Source organism: Ipomoea nil, unplaced genomic scaffold (assembly GCF_001879475.1).
Source record: "Ipomoea nil cultivar Tokyo-kokei standard unplaced genomic scaffold, Asagao_1.1 scaffold0114, whole genome shotgun sequence".
Taxonomy (NCBI): Eukaryota; Viridiplantae; Streptophyta; class Magnoliopsida; order Solanales; family Convolvulaceae; genus Ipomoea; species Ipomoea nil.
In genome coordinates, this window is record NW_017616542.1 from 995523 (window position 1) to 1010245 (window position 14723).

The 14723-nt window shown below is 37.1% G+C and overlaps 2 protein-coding genes across 2 annotated transcripts; both read right to left on the reverse strand.

Annotated features, from left to right (window-relative positions):
* Positions 1–11972: 11972 nt before the first annotated feature.
* Positions 11973–12644, reverse strand: LOC109194028. The gene has a single exon (XM_019344913.1). It carries the CDS (start codon positions 12642–12644, stop codon positions 11973–11975), a length of 672 nt encoding a protein of 223 aa, XP_019200458.1.
* Positions 12645–12680: 36 nt separating this feature from the next.
* Positions 12681–13724, reverse strand: LOC109194108. Its single transcript, XM_019294102.1, has one exon. The coding sequence runs from the start codon at positions 13722–13724 to the stop codon at positions 12681–12683; it is 1044 nt and encodes a 347-aa protein (XP_019149647.1).
* Between the last annotated feature and the right edge of the window lie 999 nt (positions 13725–14723).

Consider the following 14723-nt stretch of genomic DNA (forward strand, 5'->3'; position numbering starts at 1 on the left):
TAATTTTATTGAATTTAGATAGGTTTATAAACTTTAAGTAGGGAGAAAAAATAGAGTTTAAATAGAAAGAGAACGTTCAAAGTTGTTAGAAAGAAAATTTTGAAATCTTGGGATTGATGGTTGGATTTCAACTATTTATATTTGAGAAAGAAAAGTCTACAAAAGTCTTAAAATTAAAAAGTCTACAAAAGTTCATAACTTTTTGAATACCACATGAGTTTTAAAGATTCTTTAAAAGTCTTAATTGAATACTATACGATTTTTAAAAACTCTTTAAAAATCTTGATTGAATACCGCCTAACTTTTAAAGACTCTCTAAAAGTTTGAATTGAATATCTCTAAACTTTTAAAGTTCATAAAAGTCTTTAAAACTCTATGAAAAGTCATGATTGAATACACCCCCTTTAATATATATTATAACAAATCCATTCTGTGCATCGCACGGGCGCAAATACTAGTTATTTAAATGACAGCTTTTTCCCCCTGATATATTAAACAGAAGATAAGTTAAAAATAATAATAAATAAATCAATCAATCAATCAAATCTCGACAAGACAAAATTATTTTGATTATAATTACTTTAAAATATATTATTATATAAGTGGATTATAATAAAAGAAACGAAAATAAAATAAAAATTTGGCAATCTAGTCAACAAAAACTTAAAGTTAATATGTTAAAAATGTTAATTTTTTTTTTTTTTTTTCTTTTCAGATTCAATGGCTTATTTGAGGATTATTTGAGTTTGAGGGTTATTTGAGTTCAATGTTGTTTCTCAAATAGTTCAGTGGCTTATTTGTACTTTATCCCTTTTTATTAATAGTATATATAGATTATAACAAATTTAATTATTTAAATTCTTAATTAATCATTGCTATTTATCAAGCTATATTATTTAATTAATTCTAAATACGTACGTACAAACATGTATAATACCTATATTTTGTTTCCTTTTTTTTTTTTCTTTGAAATTATAATAAATGGACTCAACAAGACCATTTCTACACAAACAGTCTCCTTGAACACGGCTTTTCCTAGTTAGTACACAAAATCCATGCAGGCCTATATTGGTATCCACTATTGTTTCTGTGCCTAATCTGAGTTATGATTAGTTGTTCGAAGCGGTGACTTGGGCGACCTGCGTGTTCTCCGTTGCTCGTTTTTCCGGCGTCCATACATCTTCACCATCCCTGTCCACTGACGGCGACTATCATTCTAGTTGTGGTCTAGTATTGCCGACGACTTCACGAAGGTTTTCTCCGGCGACTTCCACTAAGTCTTCTCTCCGTTTCCTGTCGGTTTTTCTGTTGTTTTCATGGCCGGAAAATGGAAATCGACTGCTCCTCAGTCGGTTGAGCCTTCTATCTTTCGTTCTCTGGGATAAATGACAGGAATGTGTAGTCAAACTAGGAAATTTTCTAAAGTGTGTTGCCTTTTTTTTTTTTTTTGACAAAAATATGCAAAACTCACTTACCACTTGCGTTTTTAGTTGTGGCCCGCCGTATTTTTTTTCGTTATTTTCGTAAAACGCAAGACTTGATTGCGTTTACGTATTTGTATACGTAAAACGCATTTCGTAATTGTGTTTTCTGGATGATACGGTATAGGCAGAAACACAACTTACTCTTGCGTTTTGCGTATAATACGCAAAACGCAAGAGCGAGTTGCGTTTTTTGGATTTTTTGTACCGGCAGTTTCCGGCGATCGCAAGCACAAAACGCAATTACCACATGCGTTTTTGGTTTGAATAGGTAAAACGCAAACTGTAATTGCATTCGTTTTTCTAATTTTTATAAATTTTCCGCCCAGTTTCCGGGGAGGAGAAAGCAACGTAAAACGCAACTGTGAGTTGCGTGGTGTATTGTTGAAGTAATTATAGTTGAAATAGTAGAGTAATTAGTATTAAAAATGGAGCATGTGTTAACAATAGATGGGTTAGCGTAGTTGGTAGAACCTTTGTTTCATTATGTGGTTTGTCAAGGTTCAAATCCTCTTAACTGCGTGTACATTTGTTATTTGACGTTATTCGAGTTTTACTATAAGTATTAATAAATGCGATAATAAGAATGAAAGATGTATAGCTTAGTTGGGTGAGCATGTGTTTGAATATGTTGTTGTTTAGGGTTCAAATCCCATCTATATGTTAGCGTTTAATTTTTGGATTTATGTTGGTGTAGTGTAAATATATAACAATGCGCAAATAGTAATAGAAGAGGTATTAGGTGAGTTGGGTTAGCATGGGTTTGTAATTGTGTTTGTCCAAAGATCAATTCCTCGCACATGCAGAGAAACATGGCAATATGTTGATGATTTTGATGTTGACAAAAGTGAAACGATTTAGTCGGTTCATCTGAAACTGAAATTTTGGTGAAGGCATGTTGTGTACTGTGAAATCTAATTTCCAAAAATTGTAAGGACGTATTAGTTTAAAAGTAATTTGACTATATCCGGCTATGTGACAATTTTTATTTTTTCAACAGTTATTTACCCAAATAGTTTAAAACAGTTGATTATTAGTGGAATGTAGTTTTATTGGAATTTTATTGTTGACGTAATTTCGTAGCCCTAAACACGAGGGTAAGGATATTGAATGTGTGTAACGAAAATTGTTTTTTGTACGGAAATATGTCAAAAGCATTGCGTTTGAACTGGAAAAAAAATATAATTGATATTCATCATAAATTCATACATTTACATTTGCATCTAGTGAATTCTAATTTCTCTACTGCAAACAAATATTGTCGTCCAAACGGTTTGGTGGGGGGGGGGGGGGGGGGGGGGGGGCTGCCTCTTTGGAGTTTTGGGGGGGGGGGGGGGGGGGGGTGGTCCCCAATTGGTCCAATTGGCCAGTTGCAAGTCTAAGTTGCTCTGGTGTACTTCCTCTTTAGGTAGTACACGATCAACCTTCCTTGCTGACTGGGCAAGCCGGAGTGTAGATGGCTCGTCTAGGAAATACGGAGTTTGTGGAAGACATTAATCTTCCTTGGAGTAGAGCTCTACGGCGGCAATTATGGGCAGGCCCCTTAAACGGAAACCGAAATCGCGAAATTTAGTTGAAATTCTTTTGGCAATGGAGACACCCTGGAATAAAATGTTGGTACGTAGTATTGGGCATGAGATAGTTGGTATGAAGAAAATAAACTTCCCATCTCGTATGCAATAGATAAAAGAAGTAAAGTTTAGTAGGAATAAAATATGGGGTTTTCATTGTGAATCCGCGAAATGTAGGAGGTGAATATATATAGGGAAGGTATTTCGGGACAAAATAGTTTGAAAACGCAAGTGCGACATGCGTTTAGTCCTTAAACACAGGCCCATGTTGCGGTTTTTTTTATTGTACAGTTCGGCCAAGTTTCCCGTGTTGCAGGCGGCCCGTGTTGCACGACGGTCATTAGTCACATTCGGCTAAAGAAAACGCAACTGCGTATTGCGGTTTGCCTTAATATGCAAGTCCAAGTTGCGTTTTTCGTATGTTGTACGATGATATGATAGTATGGGCTACCATGTGCTGATATGATAGTATAGGCCCATTGATGATAGTACCATGTGAGGGTTGAAAACGCAAGTACGTGTTGCATTTTATAGCCATCATGTCAGCTATGGGCTGACGGATGAGAAGATGGGCTGACAGATGACAGATGATAAGATGAGATATGATATGGGCTGAGGATTGTTGAAAACGCAATGCCGTGTTGCGTTTTATACTCTGGCCTAGCCTGACAGGCCCAGGGTTGAAAACGCAACTACTTGTTGCGTTTTATACCTGACAGGCCATCCTGTCAGGCCTTAGCCCTGGCCGGTCAGAGTATAGGCCCAGGGTTAAAAACGCAACTACGTGTTGCGTTTTATACCCCCAGGCCATATGGACCATTTGCTTTTTTTTTTTTTTGTTTCTTTTTTTGTTTAGTGAATTGTTCGAAAAAACTGGGCGTCCGATTAATTATTTTTTACACTACAATATAAATACTGTAAATGAATAATGTTATATAAGGGGGTTAGTCATATGGTGGGTTAATGTTAGATGAGAAAAAAGGTTGTGAGTAAAAGAAGTATAGAACAGGTATCATAACGTTGTTGATGTAACCGGATTGTTTTATTACTAAAAATCATTACATTGACATCGATAATTGATGGATTTCACCAAATTCATTATCGATAATATGGTAGTTGATTGACCATGGATAAATCTTCTCTACGTTACAGGCGATAGCAATTGGTAGCATGAGTATGACATGTTGGTTGACATTGAAGAACACAACACGGTCACAACCATCTAACTGAAAATGATCATATATTTGCTCCCATTGTTCGTCATGGAATACTAAACTGTAGTCGTAGTAGAGTTCTAGTTTTCTATCTCCTAGGATGAATATTAGGGGCCCATCGACTTCGATGGAATCTCGGAGAAATTCACTCAACTGCTCACGCTACATTTTTGAAAGAATATAATTGTTAGTACTGATCTTAGTTACGGTTTATACTGCGATAGCGATTCTTACCGCGAATAGCGTACCGAAATTGTGATACAAGGATCTACAACGCTCTAATTGTTCAAAGTCAAATGTTGGCGGTATTGCTGACTGCGCTGGCACGTTGATGGACACTGTAATTTGGACCTAAGTTTTAGGTAGTAAAACTCAAATATGACATTGACGTTTAGGGATGCAATTGTAATCTTACCGGTATCGAACCGTCTAGTATTTCTTCTGGGGCCAAATTGATTGAACTCTTTCTTTGGACTGTAAGAGTCGACGCTAAACAAGTAGCATTCGAAAATGAAGTAACCTGTATGTCGAAATAAGACAATGTCTCCCGGGTATAAATCATTTTCTACCTTAAAATCGCTAATTCCCGTTGTAAATTGCATATCGTCTACCCAAACTTCTATCCATGCGCTATGATGCCATAGTATTGCTTTTGTGGTCAGATGTTGCATTAGATGGCGATGCATACAATTTGGAATTCTCTAAAATAAAATCAAACGCACCTTGTTAGAAATACAGTAGTTATACTACATAGATAAACGGTAATAGTATTTTGTTAACGTATTACCATGGGTAGTTCAAATGAGACTTGGATGGTAAACCAAGCAGTTGCGTACTCACTGACATCTGGCATATGCATTATATCGTTGCAAGCTATGAAAAATAAATTACATTCATATTCACATAAACCAAGGCAAAATCGGTGTTTATTAATTACCAACGCAATGTAAATCTTACGCGGAGGGAAGTAGAGTTGACGTAGACTTTCAAAAATTTGGATCGCATATCCTTGAGCTTGATTTTGATTTGCGAAGATCCGTGTTTCGGGCACTGATATACCCAACATCAATAGATATGTTGCCCATCCACGTGTTGGATAACATACAAAAGTATTGCATGTCCTGCGATCAACATGCGCATACCGGAGCTTCCTTCCGTGTATGCTGATTGCATGGTAGAGAAGGCGATGACCAAAGTTGGAAGTGATGTCCTGTAGTATTTCAAAATCATCAAAAAGATCCATTACTGATCGAAACAGAATAATGTAGGCGAGTTCGAATGTGTAGTAGAGGACGGAACCGTAAGCAGTAAAATGGTGCCCCCCGCGTCATACCAAATATATAATGCTAACCCATGGAGTTGTACATTGTTTGACAAATCACGGTGGGTGTCTTCGATGTGCGCAATAGGTTTTTGGTCAGTGCAAAACGCATGTTTGACATGCGTTTTACATGAAAACGCAAGTCAGCCATGCATTTTACCCATTTTCCTATAAATATGGTTTCCTAATGCGTGCTTGACTAAATTTTTTTAACACTGAGGTTGAAATGTACGTACAGTATGCCAAACACCCACAAAAAAGAAGACGAAAAGATGTTAAAGTTAGTGTTATGGGTTGTATCTACTATGTCAAAGGAAAAAAGGAACAAATTTACGGTAAGAATGTTGTTTATGTATATATATATATATATATATATATATATATATATATATATATATATATATATATATATATATACACACGTATATTGTGTATTATTTTTAGTTAATGTACAAAATGTTTTTGTTATATTTTGTAGCGATAATTCCATGCCGGAGCTCCGTTTCAATGGACCTCAATTAATTCTCGCGATGTGTTTGACGAATTTCAACTAAATTTCGCGAAATAATTCAATTGTTAAATTGGAAAATTGTCGCAAAATTATTATTAAATAAATTTAAATGTAAATGATGCTGGTTAGATTGTTGGGTCTTCTTTTGCACCAATTATTCTAGCCAGTATTCATATTTATAAAATTTGGAAATGGGTGTCAATTGTAGTCACAACTGAACCCATTACATATTTATGTAGACATTTTTTTCCATTATATTATATTGTTCGACGTAGTGTGTAATGTCAGTAGTTGTAGAAGTCCCACAAAGTACGGGTGTGTTGATGAGATGTCATGTTTTATGTAATATTTTTTCTTTAATTTCTTGATAGTCACAACTGAACCCAAACAATGATTGACTTGTATAAATGGATCCCACTTCTACGTCATTATATATATAAATTATGTAATATTTGTTATTATACATCCAATTTTCCACATTTTAAAATGTTCCCGGGTGTGACGGTTAAAAATTAAAGGAAAAGATATAAACCAGTTAAAAATTACTACCAAAACGCGGATGTGATTTTAGTTTTATTTGAGTTGCCCGAGGAAGAATAAAAAACGTAGCCCCCACTTGCGTTTTGCATGACACCCCTATAAGTAAGTGAGAGCAAACACTACATCATCCAACATAAGTTGAATAGCATTGCTGTAGGGTTTCCATTTGTTGATGGCACATTTTCGAAATTCAAATCACATAGGTAGCAAGCACTTCAGCTTCTTCATATTCCAACCCCCTCAACGCAAAACAAAACTTATACATGGTTAGTAGACTAAAATTCAAAGTCTTTTCTGTGCATAAATGTTTGTTAGTATTTCTTGGTGGTCATGTGTTTGGTATTCTTTGTAGGTACACAGTACGTGATTTGAGTCTCATTTAACTCTCGCGAATGAAGAATGGGTCCCATTTAATTCTCGCGACATATTTTAATGTGTAGTCAATATGTCGCGAGAAATTAAACTTATTAGCAAATAAGTAGGGGGTCAATTGCTTGCTTTGTTGTTTGCTAATAACATATATCATATGACAGCTGTCAACGAAGCTTATGGAGTACGAGTTCGTAATCGGTAAATTAGATTAGTGGAAAAATGTAGTTTGGAAAAAATCATACGTTGATTTGTATCATATACTGTACCTACGTCATTCATTGTAAAATTATAATCGTTTAATAAATCAACTTTTAGGATGTTTAATGCGTTAAATGTATGAGTTGATTGTACAATTTTTAGTTCGTAACTAAATTCTCAACAACAAAAAAAAAATCATATTTGTCGAGTTGTAAAAAAAAAAAAAAAATATTAGTGGAATAGCGTGACCTAGGTCACGCTATTCGAAGTGACTGTGACCAGCGCTGTTGTCAGCGTCTGGTCACGTCGACTGACGCAGCACGTCATTCGCTGCGTCAGTCAGCGGCATAGACTGCCGTGTCCATTGGGCGGCATGCTCAGCTTTGCCGAGCCCAATATGACCTAGCTGACTGACGTGACATTTTTAATGGTCACGTCAGTTAGCAATTAAAATCAGATGTTTTGGTGCATATATAAATATAGTCCCGTTTTACATGTAGCAAACTTTAACCAGAAGTCTCTTCTTCTATGCACTGTAAACCCTAAAGCCCGAAATTTAAACACCTTAGTAAAACAATGAGGCGAAATTATCTACATCCGGGTCCAATTGATCCCACGTTGTTAACATACCAAGAATTGCATCGGTCAGAGTCGGTATGGCAAAATCCGGCGTACCCAGCGCAATTGTCATGTGTGCACAATGCGGGTGCTGTTTTTAGGAACATTCGCCTCAATAATCGCGTTGAGAATTTGTTACGGGAAACTGGTTTTTTCCCAATAATGACACGTTTTGGTAACTTGAAACTCGACCACCACCTCATCAGTGCATTAATCGAGAGGTGGCGGCCCGAGGTACATGCGTTCCATATGCCATTTGGGGAGGTATCAATTACCCTACAGGATGTGGAGGTCCTATTGGGACTAAAAGTTGATGGTAGGGCAGTAGTTGGTAATACTGAACGAACTATACCTGAACGTTTTTTCCAAATTCAACAGTTTTTAGGCTTCACTCCACTGAACGAGGATGCTTTCTCTGGTACCCTTATAAATAAGGCCGTTTTAGAAGAACACGTCGCTGCCATAAACATAGATCAGGCAACTGATGAAGAGTTACAATAATATGTGCGCGACATTATTTTGTTATTTATGGGTGGGGTCTTATTTCCTGAAACTACTAGAAATAAAATTAAATTATATCTACTAGATATGTTAGAAGACCTTTCTACTGCTGGGCAATATAGTTGGGGATCCGCAGTGCTTGCATTCCTATACAGATCACTGTGCCGGGCGGCTAATTTTGGGAATTCTATTGCTGGGGGTTGCCTAACCCTGTTGCAGTTGTGGGCATGGGAGCGTTTGCCATGTACACGCCCTTGTAACGTTATTCCATCCATCAATCTAAACGACGGACCTTATGGTGCACGATATGCATTTTATCGAATTACAAAAAAAAAACTAAAAGATATACTAACTACAATTTTCGACTGTAGGTGGCATTGTCGACACACGTGGACCTTTACATCAACACACACTTTCAGGATATACCGGGATTTATTTGACAGATGTCAAACTGATAACGTATGGCAATGGAATATATATATATATATATACATATATACATACATACATATATATATATATATATATATATATATATATATATATGTATGTATGTATGTATGTATGTATGTATGTATATATATATATATATATATATATATATATATATATATATATATATATATATATATATATATATATATATATATATATATATATATATACATACATACATACATACATACATATATATATATATATATATATATATATATATATATATACATACATACATACATACATACATACATACATACATACATACATACATACATACATACATACATACATACATATATATATATATATATATATATATACTAGTAATTGTCCAGTGCGATGCACAGACTATTATTAATTTAACAAATTTATCAATTAAATTTTTGACGTACTCTAAATAAGCAAAGAAATTAATGTCTGTGGAAACAGAAAAACTTACCTGAGTTCTTCCGCTCCCAGAAATATTCTTCTTTCCTAGATCGCACGGTATAAAGCTCTATAGGAGATCTAAGCTCCCAAAAATATTCTTCTCCCTATTCTAGTCACGATCATCCTCCTAATTCCAACCACGACAAAAACATAATTGTAGTATTATATTGGTTGTGGATGATGACTTATTTATAATGTTGAAGTAGATGTAGATGTTCATGTAAATATTGAAACATGTGGTTATTGAAATTTGTAAGAATGTTTTATTTATTGCAGTAAATGTGAACACAATTAATGCATTCGTACTTTGCTGATGTCATTTGCAATTGGTGTGGAGATAGTAAATGCTTATATGAGCATCCTCAATAGATAAGTTTTTTAGCACAAGTTTTTAGATGACAAATAAGATAGAGGAGAGAGAAAAATATGTGAAAAAAGAAAAAAAGAAAAAAAAAACAAAGCTGAAAAAAAAATTTGACGCGCAAACTTCCTTTTCTCTCTTGGCGAGACCCACAAACTCTGAAAAAACTTGAGTCTTTGCAGGAGCACCCTACTTCTTCTCTCTCCTCCATCTCTCCATCTCTCTCTTTTAAGTTGCCATTTTTTCCTAAAAGACTGTGAACAATGCCTTAATGGGGATGCTCTTAGAAGCATAACATAAGTATTGCAATGTTAATTTTCAATTATGGATCAACAATTATTACTCAAATTAATTTTGTGAATTACTCTCCACTCCACTAAACTCTTTTATTATTATTATTATTATTCACTTTGATTTTCTTTCATCTTTATTTAATTATTTATGATGATTATGAAGTTCCTAAACCCTTGATATTCCATAACTCTCAAATGCACCAAATGGAGGAAAAAAAATTTCACCTTGATTCTGCTATATTATATATATATATATATATATATATATATATATATATATATATATATATATATATAGAAATCACCCTACGTATTATTTAATTAAATTTTTTCGAATTTTGTAGTTTGTTTGGATGCCATACAATGTAGACACGTTGCCACTCTGTTCTCGCGCCGGACAACACATTTGGACAGCCCGTGTGCCGTTAATATTTTTTTTTGCCGTCGTCCGTCGAGTGGCATTATCCAGATAGGGTTATCAGGCAGTTTGGCGGGTACCAAGACATCCCGGACCATGTTATGTACGATCCCAATTTGCACAAATTGTATGGACGGTCCAAGATTAGTGATTGGCCAACTCACCACCAACTACATGTTGCAGTTTGGGAGGATCGTTACAACAACGTGACTGCAATTGCCCCACATGCCCCGTTAGGTCCATACTGTAGTTTGGCCTACGAGCAATGGTTCTACCGGGTCGGGAGGCGTTTGATTGGAAATCCTGAACATCACCATACGGAAGGATACATTCACACATCACCGTCATACGCGGCGACGGTGACACCCGAATTATCCTCCCATAATATTTTAAAATTTTTGGAGTTCATGTTTTTCACTTTATTACCCAAATTATTGACATTATTCGTAGGTTGAAGCTTTGCGGCACATCCACATTTGTGGTGAAATGGCGGAGGAGCGCGGAGAGACCGGGGAATTTATGCATGAAATACAAGAAACATCCTGCTCAAAACTGAATCGGCTCAACTACGGCTACCTGATGGATTTTCCTCGGCTGGAGAATTACGAAGATATATATTACCAGCCTTTTCAGCAAGTGCGACACGCTGACAGACGAAGAGATGTTAACAGGCGGGGCCGTCAAGCTCAGGGTGGTCATCGTAGTCAGCAGGTTCCCCCGATGAACTACAACGCCGATGATGTCCCCGAGGAGGAACCTGAAGAACATGGACAAGGCGCACAAGAGGAAAATGTATTTGGAAACCAATATATGGGCGACAACACACAACTTCAAGTACAACAATTTCCCATACCACATTCCCCCCAACATGATGCTTACTCCATATATGCCATTGCCCTATTCTGAGGTCGGAGAATCGTCCCATGAAATGCCTGTACACGCCGGTCGTGAAATGTCCAGCTCTTCTCATGTGGTGTCTAACGTGCCATTTCACCATCCTTCCATACATGAGTTGTTTGACGCTGACGAACAGGTGGATCAATCTCAAGTGGTTAACCCTACCCAACACAACGATGCAACACTCGTACATTATGAACGCCGGAGGCCATCTCGCAATACTAGGCGCCCCCCATGTGGAACGTAAATGTATTGTAAAATTTAGGACCAAAAATATTAATTATATACTGTTGGTTTATCACCGTGGTTTATTACCGTAACGCGCCTATTCTTTACTGATACCCCTACAAAATATTGAGAACCCTAGGTGAAAAACCGAAAAGCAATAATTTAATCTATTTCATTTATTATATTTTATGATGTGACAGCAGGTACTTGCTGTCACATCTGCGTGCGGTGTCACCATTATTAATGACAGTCAATGGGCTGTCACATTATTTAGGGTGTCATCCGTGACACCCACCTTGGGGCTTGGAAAGTTTTGAAATTGTACAGTTAATAATAAAAGTAATGCGTTAAGCACACATAAAAACAATATATATAAAAATGTAAATTACACAAAGGCATACGTGGGGCAATTAATAGGCCAGAAAAAAAAACCGAAACCATTCCACTAAAGTAAACGAAAATTTCGAACGGAGACAATAACAACCACAATGAAAATGGTATCGTGGAGCGTGACATTCCTATTCACGACCATCGCTTGATACGTGAATACATTTTCTAACATCATGATTGGCTGATCGGCAAATGCCACATCTTCTTCCTTGCAGATCCATTTCGTTTGGAATTCTTCTACTGGGACGCCTACCCCGTCTTTGGGGAACACCTTGCGGTGGCAACACGGTGTAAGGTATCAAAGGCCAATACTCGTCAGAGAACAGAGGCATTATTGTTCCTTCGTAGCATTTTATATAATTTTCAAGGGAATATTTTTCCGGAACCATACCATCAGGGACTCTTCCCACATAATGGGAAGGTGCGTGAGCGTGCATACACGGTAATCCATCAACAGCCCATTGACCGCAACTACAGTAACCCGCATGCATGTTAATGGTTTCGAATTTTGGCCTTTCCGAAGGAGTTACAACACCTTCTATTGCAATTGTGTAGACCCCCTGAACGTCATCGTGTCGTTTAACTTTTGCGCGAAACTTGTATGTATCCATTTTCAACATTTCGTCTAAAATTTTCCTTGGCCATTGCAACCCGGCTTGACGCATCATCAATCCCTTTGTTCGCCTATCCGCAAACTGCAACGCCAATTTCTCTAACGTGACCTTAACAATGGTCGAGACGGGAAGGAATCGAACACCTTTCAACGTGTTGTTGAAAGATTCCGAATTGTTAGTTGTCATTAGACCATGTCTAAAACCACCATCGTGGCTAAGGGTCTAAAACCGCGGCGGTATCTCGTTCAGATAATTGTATGCCGCCTCATCAACAGTCCGAATTGTGCGCATTGTCGAATTAAAACCCCTCTCATCAGGTGCACACCCCGCTTGCCAAACCAAACTGTTTAATTCTTTGTTTTTGAATTTCGTCATTACATTGGACCGTAGATGCCGGAGGCAGTATTGTCGTTGTACCCTTGGCTCGCGCAATTCGTCAACGGTGCGAAATGCCGCGTCAATCCCGAGGTGACGGTCAGATATAATGCATATGTGTTCGCGATCCCCAAACACATGTGTTACAAACAATTTCAGGAACCACGTCCAACTATCCCCGGTCTCAGCGTCAACTACCGAGTACGCAACCGGATAGATCTCTTTGTTAGCATTGTAGCCAACCGCTAGCAATAGATAGCCTCCGTACTTCCCGTAAAGATGCGTACCGTCAATGGTAAGAATGGGCAAGCAATATTTAAACCCGTCCAAAGCGGGCTTAAGTGCCCAAAATGCGTACTTGAACGCAAACTCATGCGTTGTTGGTGTGGCCACTAATTCAAAATCAACAACAGATCCGGGGTTCGTTTGTTGTATAGCCAGAAGAAGTTTTGGCATTATATTGTACGACTCATCCCACTTCCCGTACAGATTCTCCAACGCAAGAACCTTGACATACCACGCCTTATTGTACCCAACACGCACACCCCAGTGTCCATGAACATCATTGATAATATATTTTATCTTGTATTGGGGATCCCCTTCAATTTTAGATAGAATGTAATCGGCTATGACCCTGCTCGTTAGGTTGTAGTCCGCTCCCCCTTTCGTATAATCAACCCCACATGTGTGCTCCGCATGATACTTTTTGACTTTCCACTTTTCCGTGTTGGAAATCTGGCCGGCTGAAATCATCCACTTACACTGTTGGGGATACAAACATCCTGCCTTCCAATAATTCGCCCTTTTGCACAACGTCGTGAAATGTATATGCGTACGTAGATTATGGTGGGTCACCATTGACTTCAGCAGTGCGTAACTGTCGAATACCATGCCAGGATGTAGGGAAGAAGTTCCATGTGGAACACCATGATCATACGCTTCATCGTCATCATAAAAACTCGCACCTGCCGTTGGCGTGGAAGATGATGCAACGATTAATTGTTCAGGAGGACTACCACACAAATCATCAGAAGGATCGTAATCATCATCATCGTCCCCAGAAGATTCCCAAAAACCATATATATATATATATATATATATATATATATATATATATATATATATATATATATATATATATATATATATATATATATATATTATGTAATATATATATGTAGATATATACATACATCTATTAGGTTTGTCGTTTTATATATGTTTGCCTATAAATATTTCGATTCATTTCATTTTAGTTCACATACACAGTCAACTATCTTTCGTCTACATTACACTAATATGTTTGATACAAACAGGTCTTCATTTTTTTTAATTTGTCAGTTCGAAATTCTACTTTTAAATTTTTTGACCTCAATTTACTTTTACTGTTATATGACAGTGAATTTGAGTTGGACTTTAAGTGAGTTTCAACTAAATTTCGCGAATGGTGATTGGTATGGTGCTGGAACGTAACCCCCGTAACCGAAGGAACAGTGAGGAAAAGAAAGCGGCCAATGCCTCCCCTCTGAAACAAATTCCTCCGCCGCCACATGAAGTTGGAGACAGATTCTCAAATCTTCGAATCCTACTCCACTCCTCTCCTCACAGCTGGTCTTTTCTTGGGTGCATGTACGCCCTCGGGTTGCACCTCGGGTTCCGTTTCAGCTTGTTCTCTGGAAAAAACACCAAAATCTTTTGGTGTAGATCAAATTCATTCTTGTATCAAATTCTGCTCTGTAAATTTTATTACAATGTTGTTTTTATAATGTTAGATTCGCTGCAATTCAAAATGTACACCTCCATTAACAATTGCCATCAACTGGTTGTAATTTTTTTTTGTGAAGTACAACTGACTACAATGAAATAAATTGTTCTGCGCCTATTAATACC